Source organism: Tauraco erythrolophus, chromosome 7 (assembly GCF_009769465.1).
Source record: "Tauraco erythrolophus isolate bTauEry1 chromosome 7, bTauEry1.pri, whole genome shotgun sequence".
NCBI classification, from domain to species: Eukaryota; Metazoa; Chordata; class Aves; order Musophagiformes; family Musophagidae; genus Tauraco; species Tauraco erythrolophus.
Genome location: NC_141471.1, coordinates 48,614,670 through 48,626,686, shown reverse-complemented (window position 1 = coordinate 48,626,686; position 12,017 = coordinate 48,614,670). Strand labels below are relative to the sequence as shown.

General features: G+C 38.6%; 1 protein-coding gene across 4 annotated transcripts; it reads right to left on the bottom strand.

The window, feature by feature from the left end:
• Positions 1 to 1,155: 1,155 nt before the first annotated feature.
• Positions 1,156 to 11,700, bottom strand: UBA5 (ubiquitin like modifier activating enzyme 5). 4 transcript variants are annotated; one of them, XM_086614442.1, is made up of 12 exons: positions 11,555 to 11,700; positions 10,414 to 10,459; positions 10,232 to 10,321; positions 8,895 to 9,004; positions 8,381 to 8,467; positions 7,634 to 7,751; positions 6,703 to 6,807; positions 6,393 to 6,520; positions 5,049 to 5,184; positions 4,526 to 4,601; positions 3,630 to 3,736; positions 1,156 to 3,057 (listed from the first exon to the last, which is right to left on the bottom strand). In XM_086614442.1, the coding sequence occupies exons 1-12, from the start codon at positions 11,698 to 11,700 to the stop codon at positions 2,974 to 2,976; spliced, it is 1,233 nt and encodes a 410-aa protein (XP_086470568.1). In that variant the 3' UTR covers positions 1,156 to 2,973. The 4 variants fall into 4 exon arrangements, with proteins under 4 accessions (XP_086470568.1, XP_009984129.2, XP_086470570.1 ...); XM_009985827.2 differs by having other exon boundaries at positions 7,634 to 7,718; XM_086614444.1 differs by lacking the exon at positions 10,414 to 10,459 and having other exon boundaries at positions 7,634 to 7,718; positions 11,555 to 11,576.
• Between the last annotated feature and the right edge of the window lie 317 nt (positions 11,701 to 12,017).

Below are 12,017 nucleotides of genomic sequence, written 5' to 3'. Positions count from 1 at the left end.
TTGCCTATTCTCAGACCTGCCAATTCCCTCCTCTAAAGCCAGTGTTAGGAACTACCAGATGCACGCTCCAGCTCGTCTCCTCTGTTCTGGCTTTAACATGTTTAATGATGTATCTTGTTCTCCTAAATACTTTTCCTTAATGGTGCTAGCTTAAATAAGAAGGTACTTTCTAGACCTTTAGTGTTATGTCAGACTTTCCCCATTTAGTGATTTCCAATTCTGAACTGTTACTATTCTTTCCTCGAGTGACTTCTCTCCAACTTACTCATAGGCTGCACAGCTGCTTTTGGAAGAAAAATCAGTCCTTAAAAAGTAGCAGATCCCAACCATCCATGGTCCATTAGCAAAGACGGTGAGGAAACAACATGCTTGCTCTGTCAATCCAAAGAAAACTTTCTACGTAAAACAAGGATCATGGGTGCTAGTGGAGGGTCTGGCATGCTGCATGTGGGCCACAAGCTTATGCAGCTGTAGACACAGCGCTCTTAAGACAGTTGTTCATGTATTTGTAGTGGTACCTCATGGACATTAAAGAAAAAAGTAATTTGTATATCTGATGTATGCCAAATAATACTTTGATGTAGGAAAACTCCACCTCAAAACAGAAAGTCAGCAGTTTCAATGGAGATTTAATTATACAGTCAGAATATCAACTTCTCAGTAACATTCATGATACGCTGTAAAAACTGAAAGCTTCTTGTATAAGATTGCCAAATGAACAAAGCTGGACTAAACCATTGCAATGTACTTTAATTTGTTAGTTCATAACAGAAGTAATAAATTAACAGAAGTAATAAATTTTCCATTAGGTTTTATAGTTGGAGTAGAGTATACTTGTAAATGTCTTTTTAATTTAAAAGAAAAAAAAAGAAAAATCCTTAAAGCTGCTTTTTTTGATGCTGTTTACTTTTAAATAATTTTAACCATTGGCACCTACATTCTTCTCAGAGTATTTTCTAATTATTTCAAATTCTTCTTGTATATACAAGTTGAAAGTCTGAAAGTAACATGAGAACCATTTTGCATACTCTGTAAATGGGCGAACAACAGCGTATTAATTTGTTCACAAAACTGTACATGAAGTAAAATAGTAAGCAGTTGCCTCTTCCAAAGCTGTCAATCATGTGACAGCAGCCATGTCAGCCCAGAGTAAGGGTCAAGATCGGCTCAGTTCTACAACAGCTCAGTTAACTGTTTGCCTCCATCTCCAGAGCCAGGTGTGTGCCCCACTTTTATTGTTCCCAACAGGTAGGTAAATCCACAAAAACGTGTAAGTAACACTTCAATTGACACTTGAATCAAGCTAACGTAGACTTAGTGACACAGATTCAAGCATTTACCTTTTTAATGGTCTCATTATTCTATTTCCCATCCTTCTCTGCCATTCATTTCTAAAATCTGCTTTCTCCAAAACAACTCAATCCATAAAAACCTCTTCCAGTTTACAGTATAATGTACCACACCCAAAACCTCCCTCAATAGCTTCAGAGGTGATTTGTACAGGAATAATACAATCTAGTGTCAGCTGTGCAGGAAACACTTTGAAGTTTGTAACCGTTGCTTAGAAATCAAACATTTTTAAACCAAGTATTCATTCAGCTGCCCTAAGAAAGAGAAGCACCTCCACAATATTACTCTCTTTTTATCTGTTGGTTGGATACTGCTGCTACCATTACTAGCTGGTTCTGTGATGTGCACCATCATGCTATGGAAATGTTTTTTGAACAGCCCAAGATGGAAATACTTGTATTGTATTGTAAAGGTTGAAATTTACATTCTTCTAAGCCAAATCTAAATAATGGTCAAGTTCTGCATCAGACACTCAGAGTAGTTAAAATACTTGAAATTGATACGTCCGATTCTGCAGGGTTTACTAACACCATGGACTGTGCACGTTTACAGGTCAGTTAAAACAGGTGGTAATGTAAAAGGTAATATGACTGTACTAACATTATTACAAGACAAATACAGCAGCTTAGCTACTCTGCTGAAGATATGTGCAACGCTAAACAAAGTTTAGAGCATGTCATTTTAGAAGCTTTCCTATGCAAACTTGGATTAAGTATATTCCTTGATACAGCCCATATGATGGGGATGGATTAGAATTATAGCTAAACTCTTAATAAGCAACAAAAATACAAGATTTAGATTTTCAAAGAGGTAGACAAAAATCTCCTCTTCTTTCCAATGTTGCTGGTAATTCTTACTGATTTTGTGATGAAAAGCATCTGCCAGCTGAAATAGAGACATGCTAATATCCAGTCTCCTAGTATAATTATCTGCTAACAAAAGACTTTGCCTTGTTGTAGCATACTCAAAGCATAATCACATACAAAACTTATAGGCAGCTATTTTAAGAATAAGCAGTAGGAAAACATTGATAAAAACTGGGAAGTTTGAAAAAAAATCCATCCCAGAGATATTTAAGGCAAATGAAAAGGCTGAAATGCTCTGTTTACTCAGAAAAAGTAACCACAGCGTGATCCATGCCAAGAATTTACGGAGACCGGCGAACAACGACAAGTACCAGTGCCTGGAAAATCAGAAGCAGCAATACAAGCGAGGCACTATCATTTGCCCTTGACCCTACTCAGTCCACTCCAGCAGATTCCATTTTTCACTTATCCTATGCTAGGTACTGTTCTCACCACGTGATATTGCATATAATGTGCTATGCCAGCTTCTGTTAGTTTATCCATCTCCTTTTATTTCCCTGCTGTCTGTGGACACTAGTGATGCTGAGAAATGAAAATTTACAGTAGCACAACTCCACATGTTAAAGACATGAATAGACAACAGAATATAAACAAGCTCAGCCTGTTTCCTTCTTGTCCATGTAACAGTTCCATTTCAGCAGAAACGTAAAGATAAGCTTCAGTGGATGGGAAAAAAGAAAAGAAAAAAGAAGTCTGGTCTTCTCAAAATGCAAAAGTCAATCCGAACTCCCAAAAGTTGTACTTAATATTTGTTTTGCTACATGTTTCTCATTTTGGCCATGAGTTCTTCTAGGCTTTCTTCAGAATCAGCTACCGTTTCCTCAGTTATCAAATTCTCTTCCTATTAGGAACAGGAAGAAAAGTTGGCAATAAAAATAAAATAGCAAACAAAAAACCCTGCACAAATAAGCTTTATCCCTGTGGTACCACACCGTTTTCCTAGAACGAAGCACTCGGGTGCAAGACTAGGCCTGGGTGATTATAAGCTTAAATTGTGTACTCTGTTCTGACCAGGAGTGAGAATGTTCTGGCTGCAATACGTACAGATTCTGTTCCCCAGCTATGCTCTTTGGTTACATATAGTTTTTACAAGATAATGATGGTTAAAATATTAGTCATCAAAATATCAACTGAGAAATTCACGTTTTCTTTCCCTCCCCTGTCCCCCAAATACATTTGTTCCTATCACCAAAACTACACTCACACTAACACCCATAACGAAAGAAATACACTTCATGGAAACCCAGAACTGGACCACAGAAGACAGCCGTCGGATGTACTGAGGTACAATTTTACTGGAATTGTGGAGTTTTATTTTAGGTTTAAAGGGTAACCAGAGTGGCTCATTTTATAAACTTAATCTATACAAGGTAGTTAAAAAATAAGTGTACTAATAAAGAACAAAAATATTACCTTGTTTGGGATAGTATATGCTACAGTAATTCCTTCAGGAAGCTCAGGTACTGGGCCAGACGCAGCCTTCAGCTCATCTTCTGAAATTTCAGATACTAACTCGATGCCTTGGCATTAAAAGGAATTGAGAACTCCATTAGAAGTTAGACGAAAAAGTTCTTTAATCACTATGTTAGCATAGCACAAGGAAAACTGCAGCTACTTTTCTAAAATAGAAAAAATGTAAAAGCAGAAAGACCTTTGATTTCAATATCATTCCCATTATCAATGTAAAACTTTTTCCCTTTATAATACATGAAATTGTTCCATACAAGGAAGTTGTGGACAAGAATGGCACCTCTCCTATAGGGCTTCCTTGTCCTTAACAGTTTAAATCCTACTGTGAGGACACTTACCAAGGGTAAGTTATTTTCTAGATCATGCAATCAACAGAATGTATATATCCATTCTTGAAAAATGCACGTACTATTTCTTAAGACAATTTTTTCTAATTGAAAAATTTATTCCCTCGGAGGAATAAAAAGACCTATGGGGATGCCTCAGCGAAGTGGTTTTGGTAATGACAAATGCTCTGTAGCTACATATTTGAAACGAACACACAGCCAATAAATCTTCCCACATCTTTCAGATCTTCAGACCGTCTTCTGAGAAAGTATTTTATACAAAGTGTTAATTTTTGTGCCTAAAACCTGCACATTATACTAAAACTACATCTTCAAGTTTTGTTAGCATTACTGTCAAAACCTGTGAAAAGCCAGCAGTAATTATGTAGTATAAAGTGCAAAAAACAGGAACCATGAGAAGTCCCATGTACCCTACAGTGTGTTCACCCAAAACAAAGACTTTCATTGAATCTTGGTACGGAAACATCATTTCATCTCCAGTTGATTACTTACCCCAGTCATTATCTTCGTGAACTATTTCTTCTTCCTGTTCAATTACTTCTTCTTTTGGTCGTGCAGCTTCTTTTTTCTGAAGGAAAAATACAAAAAAATAAAACCCATAATATATGTAATAGTCCAATTTTCATCAACAGCAAAGATGATAAAATCTAATATTCACACTTCTTTTAATCTTTAAGGCATGCAGTCACCCTTTGGAACTTTGTTAGTTAGGCATAAAAATGCTGAATACCTGCAAGTTAAAAAACCCCAAACCTTAACACTTAAAAACATATGACTGCCAGAAAGGTTGAGCAATTACTGCAGAAGAAAGTATTATCTAACTGAATGGAAGCCATCCTGCCTACCCATTGCTTTAAGAGAACTCTGTCTTTTTAGAAACATGTGCAACCATCTGAAGACAAGGCTGCTGAAAATGGGAGCAGCGATGAAAGTTTTCTTCAACTACAGGTCTGTAGCTTGCTTTGCTCTTAAGACTTTAAGAAAAGGAAAATTAAAAAAACACAAAACATTTTACCTTATAATTTTCTTGCTGTTTTCTGCAATTTTGGTCACTACATTGTGGATTTGGCTTCATAGACATAGTTGGAAAGAAATCCTGCATCGCATTGTAACCAAGATAATAACTCACAGTACCAAAATTTAACAGGTATCTAGAAACACAAACAGAAAAAGCAGGCCCTTATATACAGGCGCAAACCTAAAAATTCAGTTGCTCAAGGAATAATTTTTCCTCAACTTTTAGAATAAACTTTCACACCAGTGAAGTTGTAAAAAATTACTGTAATTGTTTTAAAATAAGCTGTAGTCACCTGACCACAGCATAACTGCATCAACATAGAACCTGATCCTCCTGCGGTCTACGCGTGTGAGAACAAGTCCGCTACAGTCTCAGAAAAAAAAAAATGCTTAAATGTAAGCAGTTTTCTCCTGTGCCTTAACCCATCGCGTGAAACACTCGGTGCCCTTTATTAGGAAGGGAGAGTTTTCAACAGCTAATCAAAACCAGTTTAATTATCTTTACTGTAGGGTCATACTGGCAATGAAAATAAAGATTTACATTAAGCTGCAATGTTTGCATTGTTCATTGAAGAAAAACCCCTGTTGCTATGCAATTTTATATAACACCTCTCTCTGCACAGCTGACAATGGCGCTTAGTTGTTTGTAGGCACGTTTGCAAACAGTGTTTTTATTCTTTGTAACCAGAAATTTTTGGATAACTGACAAAACCAAGCTAAAGCTAAAAATAGGCTAAATAAGATCTTATTCTCAAAAACGCTTGTAAAAGATGGTGCATCATTTTGAAACCAAATACAAAGTTGTTAAAGAATTTTCCTTGCTGATATACGCAGTTCTTTTAGCAGCTGGAGTCATGTGACAGTACTTGGAAAATATTAAAATATCTCATATTTCTATACAATTTTTAATTCATCTCAGGTTAGAATACACACACTGCAAGGGAAATGATTTCTTCTTTGTCCATGTACAAAATACCAAAGAGTCTGCACTGTAGCATTTTTGCGTGTAACTTAGTCATGTCAAATAGGAGCACGTTTAAATGCAGAACTACAAGGAGGAAAAAAAAAAAATAAAGTGTGTCTATGCAGTAAGAGAAATTCTTAGGAAAATTCAGAAGACTTTTCCTTACCACTGAAAAGTTCTATTAAGAACAGCAGCTCCAAAGTAAACACACCAGCAATTCAAGCAGTGTGTATTTCAGCCCTGTCTAATGATGCCAGTATCTTTAGGAAATAGACCACAAACATATAAAAAGAAGTAGACCCATCATTATGAAATGTTCCTCCAGGTTTCTTTCTCTTATGGTGCTGCACATTGAATAGCAGCAATTCAGACACTTACTTCAGAACGTTTTGGACAAGAAGTCCTGCCACAACACCCATAGTTGTAGGAAGACTAGCTGCACAAACTCCTTCTCGTTTTAATGTTTTCTCATCAATATTTGCAGCAACTACAAGTGGAGGAGCACACTAAGGGAAAAAAAAGAAATTCAGTTTTTAAAAAAAGTATATAAAAAAAGCACAGATCACACAAAATTTGAAGCTACTCCATCAGCTGTGCCAGGATCATGTTCACTAGCCAGCTAATCTTCATACTCCCAGTCCCACTTCAAAAGAAAAACAAATGAACAATTCTTCAGAACACTGCATACCGCAAAACAAGCAGATTCACCAGGTGTGATCAGCTGTATATGTCCTGACACTGCGTTTTCACTCACTCCAGATTCCATCCAGATTTGTCCAAGTTCATTGCAGGCCTTATAAACACAGAAACACACACGTCAGCACTGCAGAAGTATAACGGGGAAAAAAAAAAGGTTGTAAATTGAGAGTGATTAAACACATCTATCTTCCTGCTTTAAGAGAAAAAGGCCATGATCAGAAAAAGGAACAGGAAAAGGTAGAATAGAAATTGTTTACCAAAGGACAAATTGAAGTTGTCCTCATGAAGCCAGCCCTTTGTGCTTTCCTCAGGACCTGAGACTTTTGAACAAACACAGGCATCAGTGATCCAATTACTAGCACACTACAGAATCTAATTGCACAAACTACTTTTAGTGGCATGGATACAGTGTATCTGTGCATGCAATTTGCAGATCCAGTTAGCTGAAGGATAACAGAACACACGTGTTTGGCATGTACCCTGCATTGGCTGCTACTATAAAGAAAAACAGTTTGATTAGGTACACAGCCTTAAGACATTTTTAGTATACAAAAAGTCATAGGAAGTATACAATTAGCTATACAGAGTCTTTAAAAAGTTTGTAAGATTTAAACACACCAGGCTTTGATAATACTTTTATATAAACAGGGTAATTTGGAAAGACAGAGAGGGCTGACAACACTCAACTCCTACTAACCATCACCTGCTAGTCACTTAAAGGTCTACAGTTATATGTACACACATAAAACGTGTTTCATAAGAACTGGGTAAAATCTCAGATCCTGTTTCCTTAAATCAAGGAGGAAATTTCTTGGAAGATTCTTGATAAGTTCCTGTCTTTCCTCTAGACCCCACAATTCCTAACATTATTTACAGGAGAAAAATCGACCTCTGCAACCTCACACCTTCGATGACCTTACCGTGTTAATAGCCATCCGAGCTTCAAAGTTGTCCACACAGCTCAGAACAAGATCGACAGGCTTCCCTTCCTCTAGCGCACCGTTACTGAAATAAGTATCAGAAGTTTGCATGAAATTGCTGGCAGAACAAAATACCAACATAGCAATCAACATGCTGCTCTGGAGTACAGAAGCAGATGGAAAGTGTATTTCTAACAAAACTTGTGCAAATGCAGAACAGGATACAACTACCATCCTAGATCTACAGTAGAAACAAGAGCATGCCAAAGCTGGGATTTAAATATATGGGCATTTTAGATCAAAAGAAATTTTATATAGTACACATCCACAATACAAAGTATTGGAGAATTGTATCTTTGTACAGCATAACTGCAAATGGAAAAAGTTATTTCAGAACTTCTCTGTGAGATCCGCTAATAACTATTTCCTTTCTTCATTCTATGAAGCACACCTGAAACTACTCCGGAGCAGTCAAGATATGACCTGATCTGTTTTCTATAATGGGAAAAGCCTGTAAGACCTGCAGCTTTGGTTGGAAATCTAAAGATGCACTAATATAAAAACATAACTATCGAACAGTAGAAATAAATGCCAACTCTAAAGAAAATGTCTAGGCAGAAATATCTTCATACATACATATTTCCCATTGGTTTTCAACTGGAAGTCATTGCACTGAAAAAAAACCCAACAATAAAAATGTGAGGCTGTATTTAGAGCCACACGTGAGCAGAAGGTGAGAGATTTTACCTTATTCTATCCATGAAATGTTCAAAGTTGTCCAGTGTTGTGATGTTGTAGTTATGTACTTCAAACTGAACATCAGGATTGATATTCCTTATGGAGGAAATAACATAAGTCACTGTTAATAAATATGATGATAACTTGCATTCTGCTCCTTAACTTCAGCGTTGCTACAGTCTTAAGCTTCCAGTCTGAAGTCTAGAGTACACCCATATTTATCAAAAATTCACAGATAAGATAAAAAAAAAAATAAAATCAAAACATATCAAAGTGGTATCATTTGTAGCAAACTTCTGAGAAAAATTAGCTATACTTAAAATGGAGGCTTACATTAAGGTTTTGGCCAGTACAAAAATGTCTTTAAAGTATCAATAATTCCCACAACTATTTATATCCTAAATTGGATCTAAATTTCCAAATTAGATCATGCTACTCTGCAAGTGATTAAGAATGAAACATCAGTTTTCTGGAGCAGCATCCTGGGTAAATACATTTTGATACCCACTTCCCTAAGTTATACCTCAAAGTATGCTCTGCTGCTTGCACTTTACTTAATCCAGCTTGATGAGGTTGGAAGAAGAGTCTGTTCATGTTTGCCAATTCCACTTTGTCATAATCAAACAGAAGTAGCTATAATAAAGATTGTATTAACACATGTGAATCTCCAAAGACTCCACAATCAGAGCCCTATGGCAAGGCATTTTAAACAACAAAACTCATTCTAAAACCAACAACAAAACCCAAGCAAACACCGCCCCCAGTCCCATTCAGTTCACATACAGAAGTTACCAACATTGTACGTACATGAAAGACTGAATTCTAACTGTCATTCACCAGGAAATTAATTGGTAAGTCATGAAAACAACTCTTAATAAAAAGCAATTTGTTCATTTTATCTAAACTAAGAATATTCAACAGATTATCTACATGAACACTATCACCTCTGTTATCACAGTCCTGCTTGCTGTTATGGCATTATGTTGTGGTTTTAGGCTGATCCAGCAACTAAAACTCACACAGTCTCTCCTGTAATTTCTTTCACTTGTCTTGGCATGTAGTTCTTCAAAAACAAATCACTTAAAATACCTACATAATACATGGACATGTTGATTATTATAAATTATGAATTAATTGTCCCATGTACTTTTCTATGCCTAAGATGCTGGTCTTCAGGAAATGCTCCTTCAGAAGAAGGAGGAATAAACTTTGCAATAAAAAATTGCATCACCTCTGTATTAAGAAACTTCTTAAAGTTCCATGAGTAAGTGGTCAGGCATTGCCTGGAAATACTAACATCTAAGCCATTCTCCAAATTCCTTCTTTAAAGAAAAATCCCGTTCTGGAGATTCTTTTTATCTATACACACATCAAATTATTTTTAACTGCTGCTGATTTTTTAGCTCTATGTCTGCCACATGATGAACTAATGTTTGTGATAAAAACATTTGTTTGGCATCTACTGCATTTCAATTTCATGAATACCAACTTGTTCGCATAACATTAGCACAATCTTCTACGCAAGTTATCCCCTCCTTTTTCTTTATTTTGTTTTTCTTTTGCAATAATCCAGTATGACAGTTAGATAGATGGGCTCATACAAGAGCACAGAGAAGACAAGCATCCAAACAAGAATCATCCACATGATACAGGATTAAGCCCTAAGTAAATCAATTTTACTAGCATAAGAAAAATAAAGACTCTTTATTTGTGATGTTGACACAAGTGCTGTTCTTGAGTGCTTTCTTCATAGTGCTTTTTTACTTGGGCAAAATCAACTGAGTGAAATCGAATCTAACTCTCTATGAAGAAGACTGATCCGTCTACTATAAAGAAGTAGAAGAAGAAAACTCTCATTACCTTACCAATGCCACACCTTGTCAACATTTCAGCAGTCACGCTGCCAACTCCACCTACACCTACTACTGCAACTGTAAAGGTACGGATTTTCTGCAGAAAGAAATAAAATACAGATCAGCATATCAAAAATGGTCCTCACAGGGAAAATACGCAAGGTTATTTTAATGCAGACAAAATCCTACCTCGTAGTCCTTGACAATTCCCATTCTTTTTAATGCCATCAAGCGACTACAAAGAAAAACAGCAACATTATACAGAAAATGCTCTCTACATTTCTAACAGCAATTTTGCTTTTCAGATACTTAAAATCACTCCTGCTTTAAAAATAACCCCACCAAGCACCAAACTCACGCCTTCTGTTTTCACTGCAGTTGTGATTGCAAGCTTGATGCAGTCTAAATTAGACAGTAGATACTTTCCTATTAGCAACAGCAACAGAGTGCTAACCCTGCAGAAACTCACGCACTTATTCAGACGGTACGAGTACCAACAATGAAATCAGGAGGATCCATAGCTATTTTTGTAAATGAATCCCTGATTTACAGAATGAAAGCCTACACTTTTTACTTTAATGAACCATATGGCAGCAGGCCAGTAAAGACTCTTCCACTGTTTTTTGATCAATTTGACTAGATTAACTCCAACATAACATTTTTTTTAAAAATTAATTACAGAGTATCAGGTTTTGAGGATAACTGGAAGAGTTTTAAAGTAACGTTTTATCCTGCTATTGCATTTTTTCATAGAAAGTATGAATGAAAATACAAGCATCAGCTTGTATCAACGCAATTCATCCTGGAAAAAAAACCCAAAAATGCATCAGATTTCCAGAACTGCTGAGCATCAGAAGGGGTCCCAGATGCTCGGGACATCTCTAAACCAAACTCTAAAATATGTTAGTCAGAAGAATAAGAAAAAGACTTCATGTAATACTGACATCTGTCTCATTTATTAGCAACTTAGCTGAAAATCTCAAAAACTTTCCCCTCCCTCTCCCTGTACCGTAAAGCAAGATAACACAAGGTAACCCCGATGTACCCCCCTGCCAGCCCGGTCAGGTGGGAAATCCGAGAGCATCTCTCCCCTCCTCCTCACAGCGCACCTGCCTTCAGCACTGCCCTGACACCCTCCTCAGCACACCCGGCCCACCCCTCAGAGCCCACCGTTCCAACCCACGGCCTGAGAGCCCTCATCCCCATCCTCTACACCCGGACTCAGCCTCCGGGCCTCCTCCCCATGGCGCAGTCCTCGCCCTCTCCTCATAACCCAACCCCGCATGTGCAGCCTCCTCACGCCACAGCGCGCCTCGCCCCCCGGCCGCACCTGTAGGGGTTGGAGTCCGTCACCTCCGGGCTCATGCTCTCGATGCGGGCCCGCGGCGCCCGCCGCCCGCCCTTCTCCCGCGCCAGCTCCTCCTCCAGCTCCCGCACGCGCCGCTCCAGCTGCTCCAGCCGGCTCGGCTCCGCCATGGCAGCGCCAGCGACACGGCAGAGACACGTCTCCCCGTCCGAGGGAGCTTCCGGGAGCGGCGGGGAGCGCCGTCCCCTGCTCGCGCCGACGCCTCAGGGAGCGTTCCCACCTCCAAGGGGTCTCCTGGAGCCCGGCAGCGGGCGACGCTCGGGTTCTGGCGATGAGTGAGAGCAGGTGTCAGCCGGGACGGTAACGACCTCCCGGGACTTGCTTTCCTCCGGGAGAAGCCGCTGGGCTCCGCGAGCCCCGCCGGCCCGGCGCCGGGGACCGCTTTCCTTGACGGACCAAGCCGCCTCCGGTTGCCGCGGCGACGCCG